A 24,752-nucleotide genomic window follows, 5' to 3' on the forward strand; every position below is an offset into this window, starting at 1 on the left:
AGAATGAGCTAGAAGCATACCCGGTAGATAAAATAGACATGTATAGCACTGCTACAGCTGAACCAGTAGATATACCTTCTTCATCAAATGCAACAAACGGCCTCATGAATCACCAAACCCGTCCTCATATACCCGACCAACAACCTAAAATATTTACTTACAAGAACTTACTCGCCAAACTCATCAACGCCCCTGGACCACCCGTACCACTCGACCCACTGCCCTGACTCTTCATATACATCTTAAACGCCATCTCAGCCGCCGAGTTAACAGCCGACTGCTTATCACCAGACTGCCCCAACACCAGTCCAGTTAGCCTATACCCTATATAGCAACATCAAACCATAACAAAGGGGATGAAGGATAAATAGACTTACGACATTCCCAGACCCAGCCTTCTCCTCCCAAAGCTTACTCGCCTGCGCCATCGCCATGCCAATAAACTCATTCTTATCCCCACCACTGCTACCACCCCCACCACCAGAGGTAAACATCTTCAGCGCCTGCATCGCAGCACCGGCACCCAAGCTGCTGCTATCATGTTGCTGTTGCTGCTCTCCGCCACCGTTATACAGCCGCTGGTGCGACTGCACGAGGTGCTCCTCGTCGATGTCCGGTTGCTCGGAGTACTGGCTCTTGCGGTCGGAGAGGAAGCCCAGGGCGGAGGAGAAGAGAGAACTGTCGGAGGAGGATTCGTGCGATTGTGCGTGGTGTTGGGCGGAGGAGAATTCGGGGTCGTAGCTGCCGCCACCACCACCGTAGCCACCACCACCGGAGTATCCTCCGGAGGAGGAAGAGTGGGAGCCGGAGGTGGCTTGTTCGAGGGCGGAGGAGATGAGGTTGGAGAAGGACATATTTTTCTTTATATTTCTTTGATACTTTGTTTGTTTGTTTGTTTGTTTTGGGGGGATGGGGAGATAGATGATAAGGTGATGATGATGATGGGAGGAGGGGATGATGGAGGGGTTAAGGGGATAAGGAGTATTTATGAGGGGCTGTGGCGGTGTAGACGAGATGTAGAAGGGGGAATGGGGAATGATCGGCAGTGGGGCAGGGCGCTCAGCCACGATCGGGCGATTTAGTTTACTTTGTACGGAGGACTTGTATTATTATAGAGTAAGTCATTGTAAAGAGTAGGTCGTGAGAATGCTTCGAATCATGGCTAAAACTGCAATAACGTGGTATCTCTAAATCACGGCTCCGCCCAATTATGCAATATAATGCACTACTCATACACCCATCGCTACAATAGCATCGCTTCATGCTCCTCGTCCTCCAAAGTCCACATCCATCGCTGCTGTCGCTCACGCTCTGTCAACATGCATCGCTCGTCGTCGTCCAGCTCCGTCTCGCGCAGCCACTCGTTCGGCCGATCCCGCAGCCCGTATCGTTGTCCCCACTGCCGTCGCTCATATTCCAGGAACCCGCCAAAGTGCTCGTCCGTGTTGGCCACCCAGATCGTGCTGCCATCCGGCGCGTAGTCGGCACCGCCGATCTCCCCAAAGAAGTCGTGCACTTGTCGACGCTGGTATGTCTGCGCGTTGACCACGGCGATGCGGTCCGCCGGCTCACACAGCAGCAGAGTGCGCGGCCCGCCGCCCACGGGCGACCAGCGCAGTGACCGGTACCCGGCCACATCGGACTCGATCTTCTGCAGCATCCGCCACATGCGCACATCCCAGATGATCGCCGTCTTATCTTGATTGCTCGTGGCGATGTGGTGCATGTCGGGCGCCCAGGCGCACGCAAACCCGAAATCGCGGTGTCCGCGCAAGGGGTGCACCGGGCGCCCGGTATCCGCTTCGACGACCCACGCGTCCGCCGAGTCGCCAATCAGCACGCGCAGGCGCCCGTCTGGCGAGGTCGTCGTGCAGTTGATGGCCCGCGAGAGCTCGTGGTCCGCCACAAACGTGTTGGTCTCGCAATCCAGCACCCGCAAGTGACGGTCATTCGACGCGAAGATCCCCTGTGGAGACCGATTCGTCCGGCTCGGAATGATGTCGACATGGTTGGTGATGCCATTCGCGTCCTTGGTTACATAGCCTTGCACGCCCGGGCCTGTCGTGCCCGCCGCTCGCACGGCATATTCGCCCGAAAACCCGCCCGCGATGGTCGTGTCGTGCGCCGACTTCATCGTCGAGATCTTGACGGGGCCCTGCAGCCCCGACTCGACCGTCGGCCGGGACAGGTCGAGCAGGCAGACGAGATCGTCGTATGCGGGCACCCACGAGTAGACCTTTGACTCGTGTGCAAAGTGGACGGTATTGTATGCCGCCACCGACATCAGGTTCCGGAGCTGAAAGTGCTCGATGGTGGCTTTGTGTTCCGTGTACATGGCCTTGCCGCGAAAGTACGACTCTTCCTGCGGCAACCTCGCGCCAGGCCGTTGCCGGGAATATTCCAGGTTGTGGTACGATGTATACGACTGGTCCCGCAGCTCGCGCACATAAGCCCGTTTGATCCGCAAGGCATCCCACCAGGGGATCTGTTGCAGATCGTAGAAATCTCGCGCATACCCCGGCGGTCGATAGATTTTCGGCGGGGGAATCCACCCGATCAGATGCGCAATGGCGCTGCGGGGGAGGTGTGCCGACGACATCGACAGACTGGGAATCGCGGACGCGGCGGACGACTGGTACAGCCACTGGGCAATAAACTGGTCCACGTTCAGATTCCTTTCGCGGGCTAGTACTAGGTTAGCATGCCGCAAGAACCGTAGAAACCGATGGAGACTCACTCGTTCCCACCACTGGAGCAGCAAAATGCGTCTCGCCCGTCGGGTCGGCATTGCTTGAATCGTCCCCCTCGGAAAAAACATTGCTGTAGTCGTCGCGCATGGAACCGGGCCCCAGATCAGATAATTCAGGAGCAGAGGGTGAAGGTGGGTCGTGATAGAAGTCTTCCAGCTCCTCCTCCGACAAATACGCCGTGCCATGGCGGGTTCCCATGTCACTGGCGACATCGTCGTCGTATTCATCGCCATCATCCGAGTAGAACTTTTGCGTGTCATCCGGGTCGTCCTCTGCGATGGACTGCGACGTGGACCGGTTCTCCATCACCGACGGCTCATAGTCCATGATCAGATCGGTCGCCTCCCCATCTTCGGTGTCGCTGGAGATGGTGGACGCGACGTGGTGCGCGGGGACCGGGGTATCCAGCGACTGGTTGAGGAGGGCTGCCATACCGACGTGTCCACCGATGTAGGGCTCCAGCGGGACGCCACCCATCTCCGACAGCGCGTCCGTCATTTCCGAGTCCGAGACGTACCATTCCACCGGGGGCGACGACGGGTTGGGCGCATGGTCGGGCACAGTCTGACGCACCAGTAAATCGTCGCGCGCCCTCACCGCATTCACCACCTCGGAGGAAGTAGCGTAGGGCCGATCGGGAGACTCGAAGACGTGCGTATACTGGGGGACCGCCAGGAAGGCGGAGGCGGCCAATTCGCTCGTGTTCCGATCGTCTGTATCACCGTGGATGCCCGCCGCGGAAGCGTCCGAGCTGACGGCGGGCGCGGGGTCTTCGATGGACGGCATCTGCAACCGGGTCGACGAGGAGGCGTTAGGCGAGGGCAGACTGTCTGGGGTCCAGGGATGTGAGGATCTGGGGACGGTACATGCTGACGGGCTGCGAGCGCGGGTACTCGGGGGTCCCGGCAGGACCGAGGTGCTGGAGGAGGACTCGGAGGCAGAGGAAGACGAAGACGAAGGGAAATCGGAGGCAGTCGGGCCAGGCATTCCGGTCAGGGCGGGCGCAGAGTTGGCAACGGGGCTGGCCACCGATCGATTGGGGCGAGCGGTGGGGAGAAATAAGCAGGGAGTGGAATTTAAGTAGTAAGGAATTCAGACGGAGGAGGGATCAACCGGTGATTGGCACTGGGGTGGGTTGCACAGGGATGAGGGCCGGTCGGGACCACGTTGTTGGTCCTCCGATCGCAGTCAATCAATCAATCAATCCCCGTCGGATCTGGACTTCTGCAGCCGATAAGTCAAGTTCACCCCGCAGGGCGTATTGCCCACCTCCCCCACACCGATAGGAATAAGCGTAGGGTTGAACTCCCAGAGTGGGACAGCCACTGCGCTAGCTGAGGAGAAAATGGCAGAGAGTCAGTGTGTGTTGTGCGTTGTGTGACCAACCCACCATGAAAAGGTCAGTGGTGGTGGTGGTGGCTTAGCAGTGTGGGAGGAGAAGGAAGGAAGGGAAGTAAGGAAGCCAGTGGGAGGCGGACGGAAGGAATGGAAGAATCCCGAGGTGGAGGGGCGGTGTCGCACCAAAGTAACACCACCAATAAACACACCACCACTAGGTACTGGCCGGTGAACAGGTTATAAGATGGAAGTGAAGGCTGAAAGGTAGTAAGTAGGTAGAAGGGAAAAAGCAAAATACCCGACAGGACTCAAGATGGGAGTGGGAGGCCAAGAGGCCGTCAATCATACCCGAGTTAGGTAGGCTGCAGGAAAGAGGCAGCAGATGCCGCAGAAGAGGGAGGGAAAAGAGGCAAAAAGTAAGAGAGAAATAGGGAATGAAGAGAAGGAGACGGTCGAAGAAGAGGTAGAAGCGAGACAAGAGAGGGAGGAGGAAAAAGCAACTTGGAACTGTAAGAGAAGGAAGGGAAAGAGAGAGAGAACGTGGATCCCGATCGGGGCTGTCACATGGAGGGGGGAGTTGCCGATCACGAGGCAAAGACAAGAAAGAGATGATTGTAAAACTAGTAGAACTTTATGTATGGGGGGTTGCTGCAGTTTGTGAGTTGGGAAGTTAATGCTGCTTCTATTCTGACCCTGTTTTAAGTTTAAAGACTAGTTAGACAGTAGTAGATAGTACTTGGTACAAGTGACATGGTCTGATTGTAACGGGATGTATATGTCCGCAGTCAGGGCATGCTACCCAGTAGGTACTAAGGTACTAAGTACCAAGTACTAGTTCAAATCCCGATTGGATTGGTTTCTTTTTCTCTGGTGTTTGATCTATTGTATCAAGGCTTAGTAGTGCTACTCCACGTTCACGCAGCCTGATTTTATCTGTCAGATTCCCCATTTTGAGGCTCCCACACCAGCAGTAGAGATTGAAGATCTTATTACACTATTGCTGTATGGGTACGTTTCACTTCTTTCTGATTAAGAAGATCCCTCATGAAATAATACGAAGAAAAGAGCCTTGAAGCAAATACTAACGACTGCGGGAAAGTATAATAGGATCAACGGCCTGAGGCCTCCTAAGAATAGAAGCATACTGTCGGTCTTACTATTATTCCGACTCCACTGACTGGTCAATAGCAGTACTTTATGACATTCATTGACACCACTCTGTAACTGTCATTCTGTTCAGTCAGGCATACTACTTGGTTCAGACGAATTCCTATTCAAATAGTTGGTCCCATCCCGAAGCTTAGAGGACACAGCTCCATTTCTGGAAAGCGGAAGACCAAGGAACGGTTCTATCCTTTGCTCGACAGATGCTCGGCTGGCTGCTGGAGGAGAGAAAGACAGCTCGCGAGTTGATAGATCTTCCATTACTCAAGCTTGGTGATTGATCTACCGCCCCGTTACATTTGGGCATAGATGATGTATTAAGGTGTCATCGTTGTCGAACAAAATTAGCTGGCCAGCTTTGTACACGACGAGTGCTTCTCATTAGAGTGTCCACCACTTTAGTACTACTTGCCTGAATACGGTAGTTAGTACTTACTTAGTACTCATGAAGTGTAACTAAACAACCAATGCCGCTATATAATTGGCCCCGCAGGCCGAACGTGGGCGGGGTATGTGCCTGAGACACCAACTGATATGATAATGTAGTACTAACCAACTACTTATCTCTGCGCATCGATAACACACCATCCCCCCTCACTCCTGTTCAGTAGTAAGTATGTATGTATACCCCAGCAACTCCACATCCTTCTTTCATTAATACCACACTGGAATTTTCGATTCACTCAAACTCCGAGCTATTCCATCATGGAATCCCAGGAATTCCTACTGATTCTCATGCCCTGTGCTTTCCCAGACACATGGATCGATACCCTGAAAAGCGCTGTGCCCCACATGCGCATCGAGAAACGCGAAATTGACCGATTTGCTACGGAGCTGCCCACTGATATCTCCCCCGAGACATGGAAAGAGGTTACAGCACTCTTTACCTGGAAGCTTCTTCCGCCCAAAGAACTGGTTCCAAGTCTACAATATGTCCAACTCTTGAGTGCCGGGTGCAATCATGTTCTGGGTACACAGCTGTTTGATGAGACAGACGTTGCATTCTGTACAGCGAATGGAGTCCATCCGTGAGTTTCGATCAGGCATATTCTGGAAGAAGGAGATAACTGACGGATCAGACCTCAAATCACAGAATGGGTGTTCATGACCTTCCTTGCCTTTCAGCACCATCGCATGTCGACCCCACCCATCGATAGGAACATAACACTAACGATGAGTTAGTCCCGGCATACCTTGACAACCAGAAAGCCGGTAAATGGATCGACCCGACATCGGATGAGGACACTGAGGATGCAGTTGGCCTCAGAGTGTGAGTGTGACTTTGAGTCTTTCAAGTATTCAGCAATTGACACACATATACTAGTGGAATCATGGGCTATGGAAGTATCGGCCGGCAATGCGCCCGAGTCGCCAAAGCCTTTGGCATGGACGTCCATGCCTTTACACTACACCCCCGAGCCACGCCGGAATCACGAAAAGCAGATTCATATAGCGAGCCAGGCCTTGGGGACGAAGACGGTACATTTCCGTCAAAGTGGTTTTGGGGCAAAGATCAACTCAATGACTTCCTGGGTTCAGATCTCGACTTGCTGGTGATTACTGTCCCGCTGACTGGGCAGACACGAGGCCTGATCGGGCGGGAGCAATTCGCCCAGCTCAGCAAGAAGAAGGCTTATGTTAGCAACATTGCCCGGGGAGCAGTGATCAAAACGGATGATCTTATGGAAGCCCTGGATGCGGGTCAGATCCGAGGCGCAGCACTGGATGTTACAGATCCGGAGCCATTGCCAGCTGACCATAAGCTGTGGGGGTATAAGAATGTCATCATTACTCCGCATTGCAGTGGGAATTCAACCCACTATAATGATCGTGCTATTAAGATACTGCAGAGCAATTTGGAAAGACGGGCTCGTGGACAGCATCTGATCAACCAAGTTGATAAAGAGTTGGGATACTGATGTAGATGGATGAGAATCTGACGATAACGTGACTACTCACACATAGAATTATAGAGAGCTAGATGCATTAGTATTTAGTATGGTCAAAGAGCTTATGAAACTCAACAAGTCGCAGCACACCCTTCAGGCTCCCTCTATACCCCGCTTATGCCTCAGGCATTACTATTTCAGGCGGTGAGGGTCTGCCCGACATATGGAGAAAGTGGCAGGCGGAAGTCAGAGCGGCGTTGATCGCCGTTCCTTCCAGGCAGCGATCACAACTGACTAATACATACATTTTCGAATGGGGGAGTGTCTGTCTGTCTGTTGCATTGGCTATAGCATCTTGATTGTTCTCTTGCCATCTTATATCCTGAAATCATCCACAATCAAAGTCACGTCCAGATATTGAATTCGTCTGCGAAACTCAAGCTCCATGCGCCGACAGCTGCCACGTGCTTCAGTAATGCCGGGTCCATACGAGTTCCCCACTGCAATCAATTATTTTCCCTGTCAGTGGAATCAATCCCATTCATCGACCGTCCCACCCTGTCTGCTTAGTTCTCCACCCGCATCTTCACCCGCTTATCCTTCTGTACCCCTCTAATCCGGCTGAAGAAACTGGCATCGGGGAGGAACAGAACAGATGGAAGCCCGTATTGGATCGGATAACGGCACTGGGCCTTCCGCTCCAACGTACGGACTCCCACATCTCATCGACGAGAAGCAGGAGGACAAATATCCATTGCTGCTTGTCTACCTGGCCAAGCAAACCCCAGCCGAACAAGCTTATCTTGCTTCTCGCCTACAAGAGTTCTTCAGACGGGAAAATATAACACTGACAAGATGGCAACCACCCTCCGGGCTGCTACGTCGAGTCGCCCTCCATGGCTCCTGCCCAGACAGCCAAGCGAACATCCACGCAATGGCCGTCTTAGCATATCGGGCTGGGTGGACACGATTTATTGTAGCAGATAGCCTCACCCAGCGCCAGGTGCATGGGAATCTTCGTATGTGGGAGGATCCACTGTTGTCACTGGTCATGGTCGTTGTCAAGCCAGAGCCAGTTGTCTTAGCCCCAACGGGCGACTTTTGCGTCTTCGCTAAGCGGGCTGCTGTAGACGGGTTCAGCAAAGATTTTCTTGAAAAGCTTTCCAACTTGCAACCACCGAAGAGGTCGCTCATGCATAACATTGAACGCGATCGATATGATGATCCTGGCCTCACTCTCTATGACCCTGACCGGCCCCCATTTACCGCCGACAGAGCGACTTCTCTCAGTCACGAAGAACGGTTCAGTATTACCGCGGCCTTCTTGACAAAACACACACCATTGCCACCGGAGCTGGCGGAGCAAGTCCTGGACTGGCTTTCTATAGCCAACGAGAGTCCTATGTGGTTGCCGCCGTGGATATACCACAAGGAAAAGCACCTGAACATCTTTCTCCTCTTCCCAGCCACGCAACACGAGCTTCATCATATCCAAACCCTCTTCCAGAACGTCATTGAGGACTACCGGAAAATCGAGCGCGCCGGTGTTCGGTCATATACCATGACTTTCATCCCTTGGGAATATCACAGAACCAGGTCTCGCCGTGACCTCGCAAACCTATGGGAGGCGTATCGGATTAGAACAGGGGACAAACTAGCCCCATTCAATATTTACTTTCTTCAACAGATGCCCGTCGCTCAGAATGTTAACGACCTTGAACTAGGGATTGTCAAGTACGAACGAGGTGATTTGCCAAACGTGGCACGAATAACCCTGAAAAACATAATCCTTGACAGGGGACCCTGGATTGAAATGATGAGACGACGAGGATTATCCGCAGAACAGTACATGTACAGTCACAAGGTCGACCCGGAGCTACTGCGTCCATTTGACCAACCATTCTACCCCAATCCACCGCGATGGCTTCCAGCCAAGAAAGGACAATACACTATACCAGTGTTTTATCTCACGAACGACCTTTCCCGATCCGAAAAATACGAGATAGAAAAAGAAATCCGCACGTTAGGCCAAGTGGAAGAGAGTCACTGGGGATCTAAAGTCGCATGTTACGTTCCCTGGGACGGTGAAGCGGATGGCACACTCGACGACGTCTGGAAGATCTTCTGGGAAGTCTTCACCTATCACGGAGAACGCGACAACCATTTCCCTATCTTCTTCATCGATTCCCAATCGGCCCGGGACGATACCGTCCTTGTTGTGCATCCGGACCATTTGTGGTTTGACCAGTCCAACCATAGAGCGCTGGCAATGCTGCAGAATGTGAGGTATCCTAGTGTGCGTGGGCTTCAGTACGGTCGGGTGAGAGGTCGCGAGGCCCATACTATGCATTCTAATGTCAGCATCGGCAACATGTTCTTCGAGGAGTATACGCGACCCCAGCGCTTTCCGAGACCGGATTGGCCTTGTCATGGGTTTACGGCAGCGCAGGTGTGATGATTACAATTTCGTCCTTCTATTTGTTGTGCGGTGATCTCTTTGATGATCTTTGGAATCGTTGCTCCGTAGCCCCGATCTTCGGTTCTGAAGATAGTGCTGATAGACTTGTTATTTGGCAATTTCGTTCGCACGTTACTGCAATTCGTGGTATATCTTTGTCCATCCGTAGCACGACCGTCCCAACTATCAACTCCAACACGAACCATCTATCAGCGCCAAGAACTCATTATCTGACAAGTCCATGAAGAGGATAATCAGGATAGAACAATGCAGCCGTCATGAACAAATACCATAGTCATCCCCAGTCATCAATGACTTCTCCCTGCATATCCGTCAGCTCCAGCCGCCACGCGTTAGTTTATAGTTATTATACTCGATGATGTTTCAGGTCCCAAATCTCCACTGTCTCAACCTAGCTGGATGGGTCTCGTACCAGGAACCTAAAAAGCGTGCAATAGCCAACGTTCATCCTATGTATATAACCAGACTTCCACCCTACTATCTGCCTCCTCTCCACTCTTCATAGTACATTCTCAGATAACACACCTTTTTTGCTTTACAAGAAACCACAGGCCGTTATAAAATCGAGGCTCGCCGTCCTCCTAACCATATCATACAGGGAATAATTGGTTGGTAACTATGGACTGGAAATCGACGCCCGAAACCCGGTCAGAATCCCAGTGGCGAGCAATAGCGATCTCGGGTGTCGGAACTCGAGTGGATAGACCCCACTTTTACATATCGGGACTCGATTCGAGTTCCGACATTCTGCCAGTATGATCTGCAGCGTGAACTCGCAACTTTTTCTCAAAAGGGGATCGGATGTGATAATTCTCATTGGCTGTTCGATGATATTCAAGGTGATTGTACCGTACGTACAGGGGCCGGGTCTCGGAGCACATATGATTTATCGATAGGGTTCTAGAAAGGAACGGAAGACGAAAGGAGGGGATTAGTGATTAAGGGGGGATTCTTATATGATTCATTTCAGGGACAGATAGACAGGTGTTTTATCTCTATAAATTGAGTGTGCGATGGACAAGATTTTATTTTGATATTCATATTATCACAGTTCAAGTCTAAAATCTGGTTGAGAACACCGACCATGGAATCCGCAATCTCAGAGAATCTGACCCTCAAATGTGGGCTGCAAATGAAGAACCGTTTGGTGAAGGCTGCCATGGCAGAACATATGTCTGACGGTGATAACCTGCCTACAGAGCTCCATAATCGCGCTTATGCCGAGTGGGGACGCGGTGGATGGGGTATGCTTCTGACAGGTGAGTGCCATGCAATGTCTCCCGTTCGCAGTGAACAAATGCGCTGAACGTTTATGATAGGAAACGTCCAAGTGGATAGAATGTACCTTGGAGATGCGCATGACCTTGCACCAAACCCAGCTATCGAACCAGAGCTGATCCGCAGATGGAGCGAGTGGTCCGCTGCTTGTACGAAACATGGCACGCCGACAGTCATGCAAATCTGTCACCCCGGAAGGCAATCGCCCATGGGTGCGGGCTCGCGGTGTCTCACTGCAAAGAATGTAGCGCCCAGTCCCATACCGCTGAACATTGGTTCGAGAATCGTGGATAGGGTCGCGAGCGCGGTGATTTTCGGGACACCGAGGGAGATGACCCAGAAGGATATCGACCATGTGGTTGAGCAGTTCGTTTATACTAGTCGGTTGGCATCACAGACGGGGTTCCAGGGAGTGGAGTTGCATGCAGCACATGGATACCTTTTGTCTCAGTTTCTGTCGCCTACGGCGAACCTAAGGACGGATAGCTATGGCGGTTCGCCGGCTGGCCGTGTGAAGATTATTGTCGAAATCATTCGTGCGATTCGCAAAACGGTTCCTGCGGATTTCTGCGTGGGGATAAAGCTGAATTCGGTTGACCATCAGTCCGAAAGTGCGTTGAAGGCCTGTGTTGAGCAGCTCAAGCTGATCGTTGAGGCGGGTGTGGACTTTGTTGAAATCAGTGGTGGGTCGTACGAGGATCCCTCGGTAGGATGAACTGTCCCCTTGGTGTGTGGTTGGTTGCACAACTGATAATCGACCAGATGATGAGTTCCTCCACGCCATCTCGACAGCCCGAAAAGTCCGCTCGGACGGTGGCTCGGGAGGCATTCTTCCTGGAGTTCGCCAGCGCTATCCGAGCGCAATTCCCAGGGACTCCATTGATGGTGACGGGCGGTTTCCGTACCCGAGCTGGTATGGAGAAGGCACTGACAGATGGGGACTGCGACATGATTGGAATTGGGCGTCCAGCAGTCCTCAAACCGACTTTACCGAATGACATTCTATTGAACCCAGATGTCCCGAAAGAGAGCGCACGGCTTGTCACGCAACAGATAAAACAGCCTTGGATACTCAAGATGTTGAGCAACAGATCGGTTGGGGCTGGCCTTGAGAGTGTAAGTGAGATGCATGTGATTGGGGTGCCACTCGCTGACATTACTTCCTTTCTCAGAGTTGGTATAGTAGCCAGATAGAGAAACTTGGTCGTGGTATTGTCCACACGATTACGTGAGAATATTGAGGCCTTTATGCCAGGAGGGCCGAATTGTCTAATGATATATGTTGCCGTATTTCTTTTGTGTATCTCTACATGGTCATGAGTTCCGAGTTCAGCGAGAGATGCCACTTAACATAAATCTGCCTCGTTGCGCGACCATGCTAGAGCGAGGAACGGAAAGTCCTTTCAATCAAATCAGGCATGGTATGTTGGAGTAATGATACTCATCGATGAAAAGAAAACGACGTAAGAAAACGACCATGGTAGTAGAGGTGATAACTTCGGTTAAAGCTCATACCCCTGGATTGAGCCAGCAGGCATGATATCCCACTCGGGATTCCACGAGAACAGTTCAAGACTGTCATCCGCCATGCTATTTAGCAATGGATCGCTGTCGCTCAGACCAGATAGGATATCTCCGCAGTTGGCTCGGGTCCATGACAATGGCCCGTCCGTGAACAGTAAATCAAGTATCTCTGCCGTGATAATACTCTCATCAACCATGGCCAACAACAGTGTGTCAGGATTTGTGAGAGCGGTCCTGACATTATCAGCGAGCGGCCTTAACCGATCAGCACATACGGCTGCCTCGCTCCAGCGCTCACCGATGTTGGTGAGAAGCTGAAGACATTGAGGGATCGAGGTATGTAACATCTTATGAGCTCTACCTTGTAGCGGCTCATGATTTCGTGCTGACCAGCACGCCTCGAGCGAGATTACTGCAGTTTCGAAGAGAATGTGCACCCCATGCCAAGGATAGAATAGCCTCCGACGCCGCTCCTGAGCGAGGTAATCTTGGATCAAAACTGATGATGCATCTAGCACAGCCTTCCAGTTGTCTGGACCTCTCAATCTAAGACGGGGCGTAGGCCGGTGGATGCGCGCCATGAGATGGTGAAACTGCACATGTTTGAATTCAAGCATATCATATTGTGTGTAAGACTGTGCCTTCTCGTACCACCTTTTCAGTCTTTGGGTGATGCTCTCAATCCAGTCTTCTATCGTGCTACTGCCGAACTTGAGTAAGTCTTCTTCCAGGTGAAGCACTCTATGGACCTCTGTTTCTAATGCACGATATCGACATATATGGTAAGCCACAGACATCTTGCTCGGCTTACTGGTGGAGTGACCCGGATTGAGGTTTGCCTTTTCTGTTGTGGGGAGCTAGCCTTCTATGAGTTTCTCAAAGAGTCTCAGAGTTTGAGAGACCTACCTTTACCGTGATTGCCTCCTCCGGAAATGACAGTGGAAGGCGGAGGTTCGTACATAATGACCTCTCCATACCGTACGCTACCCAAAATAGTACGCTTCGCTGACAGGGCTCTCCTTGAATCGGTTGATTGCACTCCATATAGAGCCCCAGATTGAGGACAATACGAACAGCGTTGGAAATGCATGTCCAATTGTCTACTCTCTCCGGGCACATATGTGCATAGTGAGCTAAGAGTAAAGAAACCTGTAGTGCCTGTACTTCGCTATGATCTTTCATGGCCTGTAGGTGCTTCAAAGCCGCGTTATAAAAAGACGCTGAAGCCGCTCGAGCTTGATAATCGGCCTTCCATGTCAATGTCATGGCAGAAATTGCCAGTGCGATAAGCAATACAAAATACTCGAAATGCCCCAAACCAGCATCAGTGGGCACGTGGTGGATTGGTAGTGCCTTTGGGTCCTTCAAATCCTGACGCTGAATCCTGTCGAGTATTTCGTTTACCATAGTTTCTGACACGCAAGGGTACTGGGGCAGGTGGATGTCAACATAGTTTCGAATCATGCGGTTGATCGCCGAAAATGGAACACTACGTAAGTTAATCGGCGCCCCATGATTGTAACTGTTATGTTGTAGGTTCAAATTCTTCTCAGGATTATATTGTACCCGTTCCCGGGCTATTGCCAAAGGGGGACAGGAAGGTCGAAAGAACAATGGAGATGAGGCTTTAGAGCCGAGAAACGAGTTTTGAAAGGGGATGCCAATGGATGAGGTAGCCCGCGCAACGGCCGTCGTGATGAGATACGGAACATTACTGGAGGCGGCGTTCAATGAGCGCAGCTGTGCTTCGAGCTCTTCGACCCGAGCCTCGAGTGACTTGACAAAGCTTGAGACACGTAATCAGTCCTAGATGATCCCAGACAAGATGTAGATACATACCTCCTTGGGACTGCCTCCTTAGAGCTGGGATCAAAGCCCAAGCAAGGTAAGCTTGCGAGTTTGCACGGAGTACATGCTGGAAAGATGAAGTCACACTATGGTGCATCGTCGTGTTAGAGACGGAGTATGAATGTCACATGCGTATTACACCAACGAAAAGAATAACTGGAACAAAGTACTAATTAAGGTATCGAACCTTCGTCTTGCGTTTCCGACAGCGTGAGCATACTTTAGTCGAGCGCCTAGATCGTGGCATTGTGGGCGGCCAACGTGCATGAGACAATATGAAGTCGCAAGAATGATGGAAGATAAACAGAACAACTACTTTATCTAGTAATAGTCACATATTTCCCCGCATCACCTGATAAGGAACAAAGTCAACCAATTGTCTCAAAGCAAGTTACGTCTATCTAACCCATCCAGGCCTAGCGTAATATGACAACACCCCGTGATGATGCTAGATTGAAATTGGATGGGTTGCCTCGAGTCCACTCAATTCGACTCTCTCAAACGACATTGGGATCAATCGGAGTGGTCTGTGCGTAAAGACACCCTAAACGTGTCTCAAAGCAAAAAGGTCGCTGACGACGAGGGCACAACATTTGAAAAGATGCTGCCAACTTGTACCCGTTGCAGAAGCCGAAGGATCAAGGTACCTATTACCCTTCCCTTATCGCCATCGTCACCCAACAGTAGACTAACGCACATTCTTCCAGTGCGACTCCTTGCTTCCAGCATGCGCAAACTGCTCTAAGCACGATGTGGAATGTACCTTTCGAGATGAAGCTTTACAAGTAGATGTCACCCGATGGTCTGCATGACAAAACCCAACAATAAATCAGCCGAAAGCTCATTAAAGATAGCTATCTCAAGACATTGCAGGATAAAATCGAGAAGCTGAACTCTGAATTGGCAATAAATTCTCAGATCTCATCAAGGTGAAAGCACACTATTGTTACTTCACTCGGCATAAAGCTAATTGGGACCTGGAGAGCGAAAGTGGCCTAACAGAGACTACTCCTCATAGCATCCCAACAAAGCTTTCCTCAATCTCCTCCTTCATTCTTATGCCCGGTTCTGGTAAAGACCTATACATTGACCTCTCACTTCCATCACGCATTGTCGAGGTCACACTCGTGGTACTTTCACAAAGCCAGGAAACGGATGACAAGATGACTGTTGATGAGGAAAGCTTCTCATTTCCAGACATTCCACGTCTTGACAGGTCCACACTTACCCCCGGTGCGGTGCGTGGCCTTTTAAAAGATTACCATCGCCTTGTTCAACCGAAATATGACATTTTGGACGTCGGAATTTTGAGCTATGATGGCATGCACCTACGGAAGCTGCCTGAAACGCGAAGATTCCAGATACTTATGGCCTGCGCTATTTCCGCCACCCAAAAGTCGTACAAAGAGCCAATCTGGAAACCGTTCGCCAATACATGCCGTGAGTGGGCAAATGACTTCATTGCCCCAATCATATCTTCTGCCGACGCAGACTCTATGAAAGCTCTTCTGCTCCTTCTTGTATACGAAATGGCCGATCCGACTCGAGGCGTTATCTGGGAACTCCTTGATGTAGCGCGAAGGACGTGCTTGCAGCTAGGCTGGAACCGAACCGCCTCGTCTTCCAACGAGATCACAATCAATGGGGAAGCAGTATCGCATGATCCCATGAGAACTCGCCTAATGCGTGTACTGAGGGACATTGAAGGGTTGGTACAACAGCCATCGTCATTGCTACCTTAGCTCATACATAGCAGGTCACTACGGACGATATCAAATCGGCCAACCTTGTCAATTGAGGATACAATATATAATGCAACAGAAGAGGATATATCATCTACTACCTACAGAAAATTATTTCGAGCAATATACGGCACTGGTCGGATTGGCGACACCGGAAGCTGCCCCTTTGTTGGCCCAATTTCAGCCCTGATCGATGGAGCCGATGGTATTGCAGATACCGCCCCGGCGTCACAGGAAATCTGGCTTGTCCTCCTAGTCACTTGTGTTAGGCACAAGCAATGTGTGACTTGCTATCAGGAACCAGACGACCAGCAAGGGAAAGGAATGAGAACGTTAAGACTTAAAATTGTCAAGGCAGCCGCAGAGCTCTTATCGAGCACACACAGAGTAGCCTTCAATGATGAAGGCTTTGTATCACCGATTACAGCATGCTCAAGGGCCCTTATATCTGGATGCTCCATAGCGACAGCTATAGTGAAGAGATGGACGACCTTTCAATCGCACTTCAGAGACTTGATTCTATGCAGTGAAATCCTAACCTTGTTCTGCTCTCATTGGAAGGGTGGTCATTCGTACCTTCATGCCTGGCAGATTATTACGGACCTTTTGCATAGCAATTTGGAACAAAGAAATTAAATCACATGTCAACCTGGCAAGCCCGGTGGCAGGCAAGCCATTGAGTCTTGGATCTCGGGAGAACGAAAAATCAGCTATGTCGAGACTTGCTACAGAGATGAATTGAAATGCAGCTATTGGCAATTACTCTGATCAACCTGAATGACATGTTGCTCCTCGGAGAATAAGAAGCCTGCCACCTTCAACTCTGATAACCTTGCCGTCCATAAAAGCGCCCGCCTTGCTGATTAACCACAGCATGGTCCCTACCATGTCTTCTTCGTTCCCTGCTCGGCCAGCTGGTGCTTCCGCCGCTAAATGGAGGTTTGAATTGGCATCTGTCGTTGTCATTCCGGAAGGCACAATGCCTGGTGAAATTCCATTGACGCGAACTGCAGATAAAATCAGATAAGTGCTGTAGGAGAGAAGCAATGAATGGTGCCACGAGCAGCAACAGCATACTGTAGTAGTCTGCGAACTCCGCCGCCATGATCCGTACAAGATGATCAACTGCTGCTTTAGATGTCTGATAACAGGGCACAAATTGATGATTATGCACACTAGCTGGGCTGCTTAGCATAATCACACAGCCTCGCCCGTCGCCTCTCGCGGCTGCTGTGCCTAACAAGCGTACTAGACCCGCAGTCAGATAATATGGCGCAAGCACATTCAGGCGAAAGGTTTGTTCCCAGCCTTGATAGGGTGCAGACAGAGATGCTTCTTCAAGGTTGTCCAGACTGCCACCAGGCCTGTAAGTGATATCGTTCATGTAACGGACTGCGGCGCAATGTATGAGGGCATCAACCGAATTGCGAATTGACTTGATCGCGGCGACGACTGCTGTGACACCTGCCTCGCTGGAAAGGTCTTCATGTATCCTATACAATCACTCAGACAAAGCGTCATGGCAGGATATATGTGGGGAACAGACGTGATTACAGAGGTTGGAGGTAACTCCTCAGATTGGCTGAGCTGCTGAAGCTCGGTCTTAGCTGCCTCCAAGGAACGCTCATTGACGTCTATCAGAATGGTGTTGGCCCCATTGACTGTACAACCCCTCGCCAACATACGACCTATACCGCTAGCTGATAGCGACATGTCAATATCAAGCCAATTGTTCTCCTTGGATGGTACTTCACCTGCACCAGTAATGGCGACCCAACGGTCCTTAACCTCGAAGAGAGTTTCCAGACGCAAAGTGCTTGCCATGGTAATATCGAAGGCCCAGTATAAAACTTGAAATACTAGCCGATGTATGGCAGATTCAACTGTACTTATCCCTGATGAGGAGGGAATTGGCCTAAGATAATTTGAAAACCGCTCGCTATTCCCCGAGGTTTCGGCCCACATCGACGCCTTCCTCCGACCTGCATATCGGAATATAAGAGTTGCTTCGCACATGTACCTTGGCTAGGTGATCCATGAAACTGTCTCAACACCCCAAAAGTCATCTCTGTTGTCAGTCATTTGGCACACCAGCAACCCTGTCCACTATGGCTGCTCCAATAGACCATTTCTGGCTTTGTAACCTCGTTACTGTAAGTCTCCTGGCTACAGGAGTGCTTACAATCACGGTCCTCTCATATATATACTATATCTATGTTGATTTCCCCAGAATCATAGGTATTCCTGAGATTCCTGGTGGTGAGCTTCTGGCGGGTCATCTGTATCAGTTGGGAAACGACCACGCTACCACCGCAGAAATCTGGTCACTGAAATTTGGCTGGCCCGTCTTCCAGATCCGAATGGGACAGCGACGAGCCGTTGTGATAAACTCATTTCATGCTGCCCGCGACTGGATTGTCAAAAATCAGTCCGCGACATTGGACCGCCCATTGTTCTATACCTTCCATAAGGTAGTTTCGGCAACCTCGGGTATGTAAGACAACTTATGCATTTTCTATTCCTGTCTCCAATTCTAAGTGATATGTATAGCTGCCACGATCGGAACAAGCCCTTGGGATGAACGGACGAGAAAGCAGCGACGGGTTGTCGGCTCCCTAACTACGGGCCCGGCTATACAGAAGTTAAGACCAATGTTAGATCAAGAGACATTTTCAATGATCTCGGAAATCTATCATGACAGTCAGAATGGGACTATTAGTATTATGCCTCATATCTATCAGAAGCGCCTTGCGCTGAATATCATGATGATGTTCTGCTACGGGACGCGATTCGAGTCTATTACCGATCCTCTACTGCTTCAGATTCTTGAAGATGCTAGCACTATTGCGAGGTAAGGTCATTGATCTTTGCGAGTTCAGCACTGTATCTTCTGACTTTGACAGCTTTCGATCTACGAACTCGAACCCACAAGACTTCATTCCTTATCTGAGGTATTGGAAAAAGAGAGAAAGAACTGCCACAGCTGTTGAAGTCCGCAAACGTCGTGATAAATGGTTAGCAGCCATGTTGGATGGTGTTCGCGAAAGCCTTCGACAGCGAATTGGAGACAAGAAATGTGTGGCCAAACTATTATTGACAGATAATCAAGAGGGTCTTAGAAAACGTAAGTGCTTTCCGTTTAATGTAGATGAGCTTCGGCTGATGATCGCTAGTCGATGTCAAAACAATACTTGGTGGCCTCGTGTCAGGAGGCTTCGAGACCGTGTTCTCGACCATCATAATGGCAATCGCCATCCTATCAACTAAACAGGGACAGTCCATGCAAGACGAGGCCTACTCAAATATAATGAGTGTCTACAACTCGCCAGCCGAAGCATTCGAACTCTGTGTATCTGAGGAGAAGTGTGCTTATGTCTCTTCCATTGTCAAGGAGACACTGAGGTTTTATCCTCCCCTCAAGCTTCTTCCGGCGCGCCAAACCTTCAAGGAATTCAGTTACCAAAAAGCTGTAATTCCGAAGGGCGTCATCGTCTACGTGAATGCACAAGCTGCAAACCGCGGTACGAGTGTTTACATTGCTTTTTTTGCTTTCCAGACTTAGGCTAACCTGTCGAGTTCCAGACAGAGCAGTATATGGCACAGATGCGGATGAATTCCGACCGGAGCGCTGGCTAAAGGCAGAGGATGATATTCCTCCACCTTATCACTTTGCCTTTGGTGCGGGTTCCCGCATGTGTACTGCGGTCAACTTTTCGAATCGAGTTCTCTATGCGGCCATCCTTCGTCTGATTGTCTCGTTCAGAATGGTAGAAGATGAAGAAAGTCCGCCGAATACACACTACGTGCACTATAAACGCGATCCGACCGCATCGAATGCGGTCGCGTCAGACTTCAAGGTACGGTTCATACCAAGGGACGAGAAGGCCTTGCAGCGGATGTTTGAGCGATCGCAAGAGCAGTGCGCAGCTATTATGGCGGAGACCGCTGCAACGGCCATGGGGAGGCTATGAGTACAATAAGGAAGCTTTTTTTCTTTTTTTTTTTTTTTTTTTTTTTGAGAAAGCTATGGAGGCAACTAGCGGGGGGCAGTCGGTATCCCTTTATTCAACACTCTGGATGGACTCAATTACAAAATGATAGACATGTCAGACGTAAACAACTGTCGGAATTGCTAGGAACAGCAACTGCTAAATGAGGAGCATCTGCAGTTTTGAGATACCATGATGTACTTATTTGCGGCTTTACATTGAGGACCATCCACTGAACGCTTGGAGCTGCCACCACTCCCAAGTAGTAACTAGTATATATTGCAACAGGGAACGTTTAGAAAATCCCCTTCGGCATACCATCTATTTTCCACACTCGAGCGTCTTTCATAACAAAGTCGACCTCCCTCAAAGCCCCTGGATCCTCCACTGGATTTCCACGCAAAGCAATGATATCCGCCTGCGCTCCCTCCTCAAACCATCCGAACCGTCTCCCACACAAATCACCACCGCAAGACGCCCACCCACCGATCGTACAAGCTTCCAGAACATCACCTACCGGGATACCCGCCTGAATCATGAGCTCCAACTCCCGAACATTCTCACCATGAGGATACGTCCCTGTATCCCCACCACAAGCCAACCTCACACCCATCTCATGCGCCCGTTTGACCCCACTCAGGATCTGATCAAACCGCTTCGCGTGCAACCTCTCCGCTATAGCCAGCGTAGGCACCAGAATCACATCCTTCTTTACCATCTCCTCGAACATCTCGTCCGTAGTGGAATACGCATGCTCAATGGTGGATACACCCGCCTCGATCGCAGCCATCGAACCCTCAAGCGTCGCACAGTGCGCAGAAACCGGACACCTGGCCAACTTCGCCTCGGCCACGATTGTTTGCATCTCCTCTTTCGAGAATACCATATAATCCGGGTTGGGTTCTTTTGGAGGATGCAAGACCCCGGCAATATACGGGTGTTGTTGCGCAGGAGGATATCGCATGATTCTCCTTCGGTAGTCGGCGAAGAATTTGATGATGTCTGCACCGGCAGCTATGCGGCGACGAACGGCCTGGCGACATGCTTCAACACCGTCTACGGCGTCAGCACTGGAGGGGAGGCAGTGGCCCCCGGCGCTGTTTTCTGTCCGGCATTCAAATGATCCGGTGCTGGCGAGAACTTTGGTGGCTACGAATAACCGGGGGCCGGGAGTAAGGCCTCGCGCGATGGCGTCGCGGATGTTGGCGTCGAAGTCTTGCATTCCTTCGGAGCCGAGGTCTCTGAATGGGATGAGTTGATTTGTCCTCTTCATATTTAGTGGGATGAAGGTTACATGCACACCTATAGGTTGTGTACCCGGCTAGCAATGCCGTGCGACAGTGATTAACTGCTCGGACCATGCGCTCGCCTATGCTTTCATCGCGCTTCTGCTGAAGCGCTCCTGCCTCACTGCCTTAGTCAATACCACTCGCGATTGAGTATTTATGCTTCGGATGAACCTACTCGTATGAATGAAGGAAGATATGCGTGTGTGCGTCTACCAGTCCAGGCAACACATACTTCCCCCGGAGGTCTATATCGCCAGGTTGTATAAGTTCCGATAATGGGGTGTTCGAGTCGCGTTCGAAGACACGCACGATTAGTCCACTGACAGGATCAACCGTGACTGAGACATTGGGGCGGAATAACTTGAGCTTTGGGTCGAACAATGACGACGTGTGAATCGTGAAGTGAGACATAGCGTAGTCCACCCTCACATGTATCCAGCTCAACAACGGGAAACTTCATCGTCATTAGAAGCTTCTGAATGCAAGTTGCTGAATGAGGGGTAATGGACATAATGGGCATAGACTGTCGCAGCAGCGCGCAGGCAGTATGCAGGCAGTCGTTAAACGCCGAGCTGACGTGGCGACTCATGCATCCCTGCAGCGGTGCTTGTTTATCGGCTATCATCCGGAGTCTGTGTGACCCCGCTCGAGAGATAGGGTTCCTCGGTGATAAGATAGTCTGAAGTGGGGGTCGTCCCCTGTCACAGCCCGAGTATCGGCTTAGCCCGTCTATTTCCTCGCTTTTGCGGCAGTTCACCGAAAGGGCTTCATCTGTTGGAGTTCCAATGCGTGTGAGGGGCTCATCTGTGATCATTAAACGAAAATATTTGGTAACATGCATTGACACACAAGAAAACTTGTCTCATATCCTATACCAACATGGAAACCACAAACAAACACGTCGTTTTCGACGTCGTAGGTAAATCCAATTCTAACGAAATAATCCCCTTCATTCCTCACTGATTTTAACATTCATCCCAGGAACATGCGTCTCCTACGACGCCTTCTTCTCAGCAATTGACTCCCGTCTCGGCCACAAGCTGCGCACTTATAACATCAACCCCCGGCTATTGGGCTACGCATGGATGGAAGCCGGCGAAAAGGAATACACCTATCTAAGCCTCTCAACCCACTACGTCAAATTCTTCGATGTATTCCGTTCCATCTTCTACAGGACCCTATGGCAAGCTGGGATCATGAACCCACGTGAATTTGCCACCGACGAGGATCGCGAATATCTACTTGCATCGTATCGTGGATTGGAAGTCCGTCCGGGGCTATCTGAGTGTTTTGAGAAGCTTAGGGATGCCGGGTTCACTGTTTGGGCTCTGACGTCGGGCGATACATCCCGGGTGGCTGGGTATCTTGCTGAAGGTGGAGTGAAGTTCCCAGAGGAGAACTTTGTCTCGTGTGACACTATCGGAGTAGGTAAGCCGGCGCCAGAGTCGTATCAATATTTGTTGGAGAAGTTTAAGGGGGAAGGGTCGTTGGCTTGGTTTGCGGCGGCGCATATGTGGGATGCGGCTGCGGCGAAGCGGTGCGGGTGAGTGCCCTCGGTACTATTTGAATTGGAACTGATGGTGTGCTAATTTGAACTGCCTAGGTTCAAAGGGGCATGGGTGTCTTTATGGGAGAAGGAAAAGTGTTCGGACATTTTCGGAAAGATGGACGTGGAGGCGGATAGTTTGCCTATGCTGGCGGAGGGGATTATTACAGCTACTGCTGCGATGCAAAGTAATTGAAAGATTTATCTTCTGTACTTCATTTATCATTGATTTGGAAGCAGAAAATATTCACAACTTGCTATTTGATCTCACAAAGCCATAATACTTGCCGCTATAAGCTAGACCGCATCTTGCCATACCCTACTTACAGCTTACTCGAGAAATCCTCCTTCTCCAACCCCTCCAAAATCTCATTCTTCGTACTCTCCAATCTCTCCTTCGTCACCCGAAACACCGATGGTACATCTGTATCCTCAAACGCAACACCATCCCTCACCATGCGCGCAACCGCTTTCGCGCAAAGCAGAATCAACGGCATGCCATGTCCAGAGAAACCCGCCATAACAGTTTGATTCGGCTTCCCAGGCACCTCACCCACATATGGCATGAAGTCAGAACTATATCCCATAACTAGACACAGTCAGTAAATACTTGCCCCAGAGAGAATTAATGATAAAAGAGGATAAACCTACTCCCCGTCCACACCCGATCCGTGTACGCCTCACTCCCCTCCCAGCCAACAAAGTGTCTCTGCATTAACCCGTCAAAGTACGTCTTGGCAGGCTCAATCAACTTCCCATCATCCACAACATCATACCAGTGCTTCGTATCCGTCCAGAACTTTGTCTTGGCCCCACCAACAATGATACTCCCGTCTGGTCTGGGGATCAAATAATCGTACATGGACGGCCCATAACGGATACTGTATGTTTGGGGTAGGAACGGCGCTACCTTGCCCTCCGGAACGACAATGCGGCTGCATATCCCACGCACCGGGACAATGTGGTTTTTGAATTGCGGAGCCAAATGAGAGGTGTATGCATTCGTCGCAAGAAGGATTTTCCCTGTCTTGATGTTCCCTCTTTCAGTGCGTACTACCCACCGACCATCGGGTAGAGGGCTCTCATCGATAGACGTAACAGGGGTCATGGTTTGGAGGTTCGCGCCTCGGTTAACGACACCTTGGAGGAGATGCATTACCATCTTGTACGGCCAGATGTGGCCTGCTGTAAAGGTAAAGCAGTTGAGAGCACCTTTGACGCCGGATACCTGTGTATAGTAACTAATCAGTATGACTGTAGGGCGAAAGGTGAGTGAGTGAGGGGGGGTAGACGCACTCGCTCGGCATCCGTGCGCGGCGTAAAATGTACATCTTTCAGATCAGCAACACCTGACCTGACTAGCTCTTCATAGGCAGTCTCAATCTCTTTTGCTAGTTTCTCGTCCAGCGTTGCATCGCACGCGCGGGTGAGGACGAAGTCGCAGTCGATGTTCTCAGTCTCGACTAGCTCCTTTACAGCGTGGACTTGAGAGGCTTCGAATTTGGCTACCTCTACTGCGGCCTTGACACCATACTTTTTGATATGTTTGGGGAGATTGAAGTAGACGTCTGGTTTGAGATGCCCGCCTGGTTGGATGGTTAGTGAGCGATGGGATTGTGGTAGGGGCAGGGGATGAATGTACCATTACGACCTGTAGCTCCAGAGCATGCTTCTCGTGCTTCAAGTATTACCACTGATGGCGGCGAGGCGTTGCCCTTGTAGAGGAAATGTGCTAGGGCTGCTCCAGCGAAGCCCGCTCCAATTATGAGGATGTCGCATTCAGTAGGGAGGTCTGGGGTACTGCGGTGGCGATCGAGGGGATGGGGATGGGTGCGCCAGAAGGGGGTGGTGGAATTGGGGACGGGAGCGGGCATGTTTGTTTTTGTCAGCGCACGGATGATTGACTGAAAATGCAG

At 50.7% G+C, this 24,752-nt stretch overlaps 12 protein-coding genes across 12 annotated transcripts; 6 read left to right on the forward strand and 6 right to left on the reverse strand.

Annotated features, from left to right (window-relative positions):
• Positions 1-157: 157 nt before the first annotated feature.
• Positions 158-854, reverse strand: AKAW2_60299A (uncharacterized protein; the record flags this gene model as incomplete). The annotated part of the gene is made up of 2 exons (XM_041692409.1): positions 158-292; positions 378-854. The coding sequence occupies 2 exons, from the start codon at positions 852-854 to the stop codon at positions 158-160; spliced, it is 612 nt and encodes a 203-aa protein (XP_041545797.1).
• Positions 855-1,243: 389 nt separating this feature from the next.
• On the reverse strand, positions 1,244-3,737 carry AKAW2_60300A (WD40 repeat domain-containing protein; the record flags this gene model as incomplete). The annotated part of the gene is made up of 2 exons (XM_041692410.1): positions 1,244-2,685; positions 2,738-3,737. The coding sequence occupies 2 exons, from the start codon at positions 3,735-3,737 to the stop codon at positions 1,244-1,246; spliced, it is 2,442 nt and encodes an 813-aa protein (XP_041545798.1).
• A 2,220-nt stretch (positions 3,738-5,957) lies between these two features.
• AKAW2_60301S (D-isomer specific 2-hydroxyacid dehydrogenase family protein) lies at positions 5,958-7,171 on the forward strand (the record flags this gene model as incomplete). Its single annotated transcript, XM_041692411.1, has 4 exons — positions 5,958-6,280; positions 6,332-6,384; positions 6,435-6,522; positions 6,577-7,171. 4 exons carry the CDS (start codon positions 5,958-5,960, stop codon positions 7,169-7,171), a joined length of 1,059 nt encoding a protein of 352 aa, XP_041545799.1.
• A 625-nt stretch (positions 7,172-7,796) lies between these two features.
• Positions 7,797-9,596, forward strand: AKAW2_60302S (uncharacterized protein; the record flags this gene model as incomplete). The annotated part of the gene is made up of 1 exon (XM_041692413.1): positions 7,797-9,596. One exon carries the CDS (start codon positions 7,797-7,799, stop codon positions 9,594-9,596), a length of 1,800 nt encoding a protein of 599 aa, XP_041545800.1.
• Positions 9,597-10,932: 1,336 nt separating this feature from the next.
• Positions 10,933-12,130, forward strand: AKAW2_60304S (uncharacterized protein; the record flags this gene model as incomplete). The annotated part of the gene is made up of 3 exons (XM_041692414.1): positions 10,933-11,604; positions 11,661-12,014; positions 12,071-12,130. 3 exons carry the CDS (start codon positions 10,933-10,935, stop codon positions 12,128-12,130), a joined length of 1,086 nt encoding a protein of 361 aa, XP_041545801.1.
• Positions 12,131-12,400: 270 nt separating this feature from the next.
• On the reverse strand, positions 12,401-14,517 carry AKAW2_60303A (Zn(II)2Cys6 transcription factor; the record flags this gene model as incomplete). Its single annotated transcript, XM_041692415.1, has 4 exons — positions 12,401-13,279; positions 13,329-14,208; positions 14,262-14,356; positions 14,458-14,517. 4 exons carry the CDS (start codon positions 14,515-14,517, stop codon positions 12,401-12,403), a joined length of 1,914 nt encoding a protein of 637 aa, XP_041545802.1.
• A 354-nt stretch (positions 14,518-14,871) lies between these two features.
• AKAW2_60305S (uncharacterized protein) lies at positions 14,872-16,648 on the forward strand (the record flags this gene model as incomplete). The annotated part of the gene is made up of 5 exons (XM_041692416.1): positions 14,872-14,913; positions 14,978-15,072; positions 15,125-15,199; positions 15,262-15,978; positions 16,027-16,648. 5 exons carry the CDS (start codon positions 14,872-14,874, stop codon positions 16,646-16,648), a joined length of 1,551 nt encoding a protein of 516 aa, XP_041545803.1.
• A 132-nt stretch (positions 16,649-16,780) lies between these two features.
• Positions 16,781-17,836, reverse strand: AKAW2_60306A (SDR family NAD(P)-dependent oxidoreductase; the record flags this gene model as incomplete). Its single annotated transcript, XM_041692417.1, has 3 exons — positions 16,781-17,019; positions 17,090-17,505; positions 17,559-17,836. The coding sequence occupies 3 exons, from the start codon at positions 17,834-17,836 to the stop codon at positions 16,781-16,783; spliced, it is 933 nt and encodes a 310-aa protein (XP_041545804.1).
• A 284-nt stretch (positions 17,837-18,120) lies between these two features.
• Positions 18,121-19,983, forward strand: AKAW2_60307S (uncharacterized protein; the record flags this gene model as incomplete). Its single annotated transcript, XM_041692418.1, has 5 exons — positions 18,121-18,502; positions 18,563-18,863; positions 18,916-19,136; positions 19,186-19,533; positions 19,595-19,983. 5 exons carry the CDS (start codon positions 18,121-18,123, stop codon positions 19,981-19,983), a joined length of 1,641 nt encoding a protein of 546 aa, XP_041545805.1.
• A 313-nt stretch (positions 19,984-20,296) lies between these two features.
• Positions 20,297-21,701, reverse strand: AKAW2_60308A (amidohydrolase family protein; the record flags this gene model as incomplete). Its single annotated transcript, XM_041692419.1, has 3 exons — positions 20,297-21,242; positions 21,304-21,411; positions 21,466-21,701. The coding sequence occupies 3 exons, from the start codon at positions 21,699-21,701 to the stop codon at positions 20,297-20,299; spliced, it is 1,290 nt and encodes a 429-aa protein (XP_041545806.1).
• A 468-nt stretch (positions 21,702-22,169) lies between these two features.
• On the forward strand, positions 22,170-23,032 carry AKAW2_60309S (uncharacterized protein; the record flags this gene model as incomplete). Its single annotated transcript, XM_041692420.1, has 3 exons — positions 22,170-22,209; positions 22,272-22,833; positions 22,894-23,032. The coding sequence occupies 3 exons, from the start codon at positions 22,170-22,172 to the stop codon at positions 23,030-23,032; spliced, it is 741 nt and encodes a 246-aa protein (XP_041545807.1).
• A 127-nt stretch (positions 23,033-23,159) lies between these two features.
• On the reverse strand, positions 23,160-24,710 carry AKAW2_60310A (NAD(P)/FAD-dependent oxidoreductase; the record flags this gene model as incomplete). The annotated part of the gene is made up of 4 exons (XM_041692421.1): positions 23,160-23,425; positions 23,488-24,064; positions 24,133-24,422; positions 24,479-24,710. 4 exons carry the CDS (start codon positions 24,708-24,710, stop codon positions 23,160-23,162), a joined length of 1,365 nt encoding a protein of 454 aa, XP_041545808.1.
• Positions 24,711-24,752: the final 42 nt, after the last annotated feature.

This window comes from Aspergillus luchuensis, chromosome 6 (assembly GCF_016861625.1).
Source record: "Aspergillus luchuensis IFO 4308 DNA, chromosome 6, nearly complete sequence".
In the NCBI taxonomy this organism is placed as follows: Eukaryota; Fungi; Ascomycota; class Eurotiomycetes; order Eurotiales; family Aspergillaceae; genus Aspergillus; species Aspergillus luchuensis.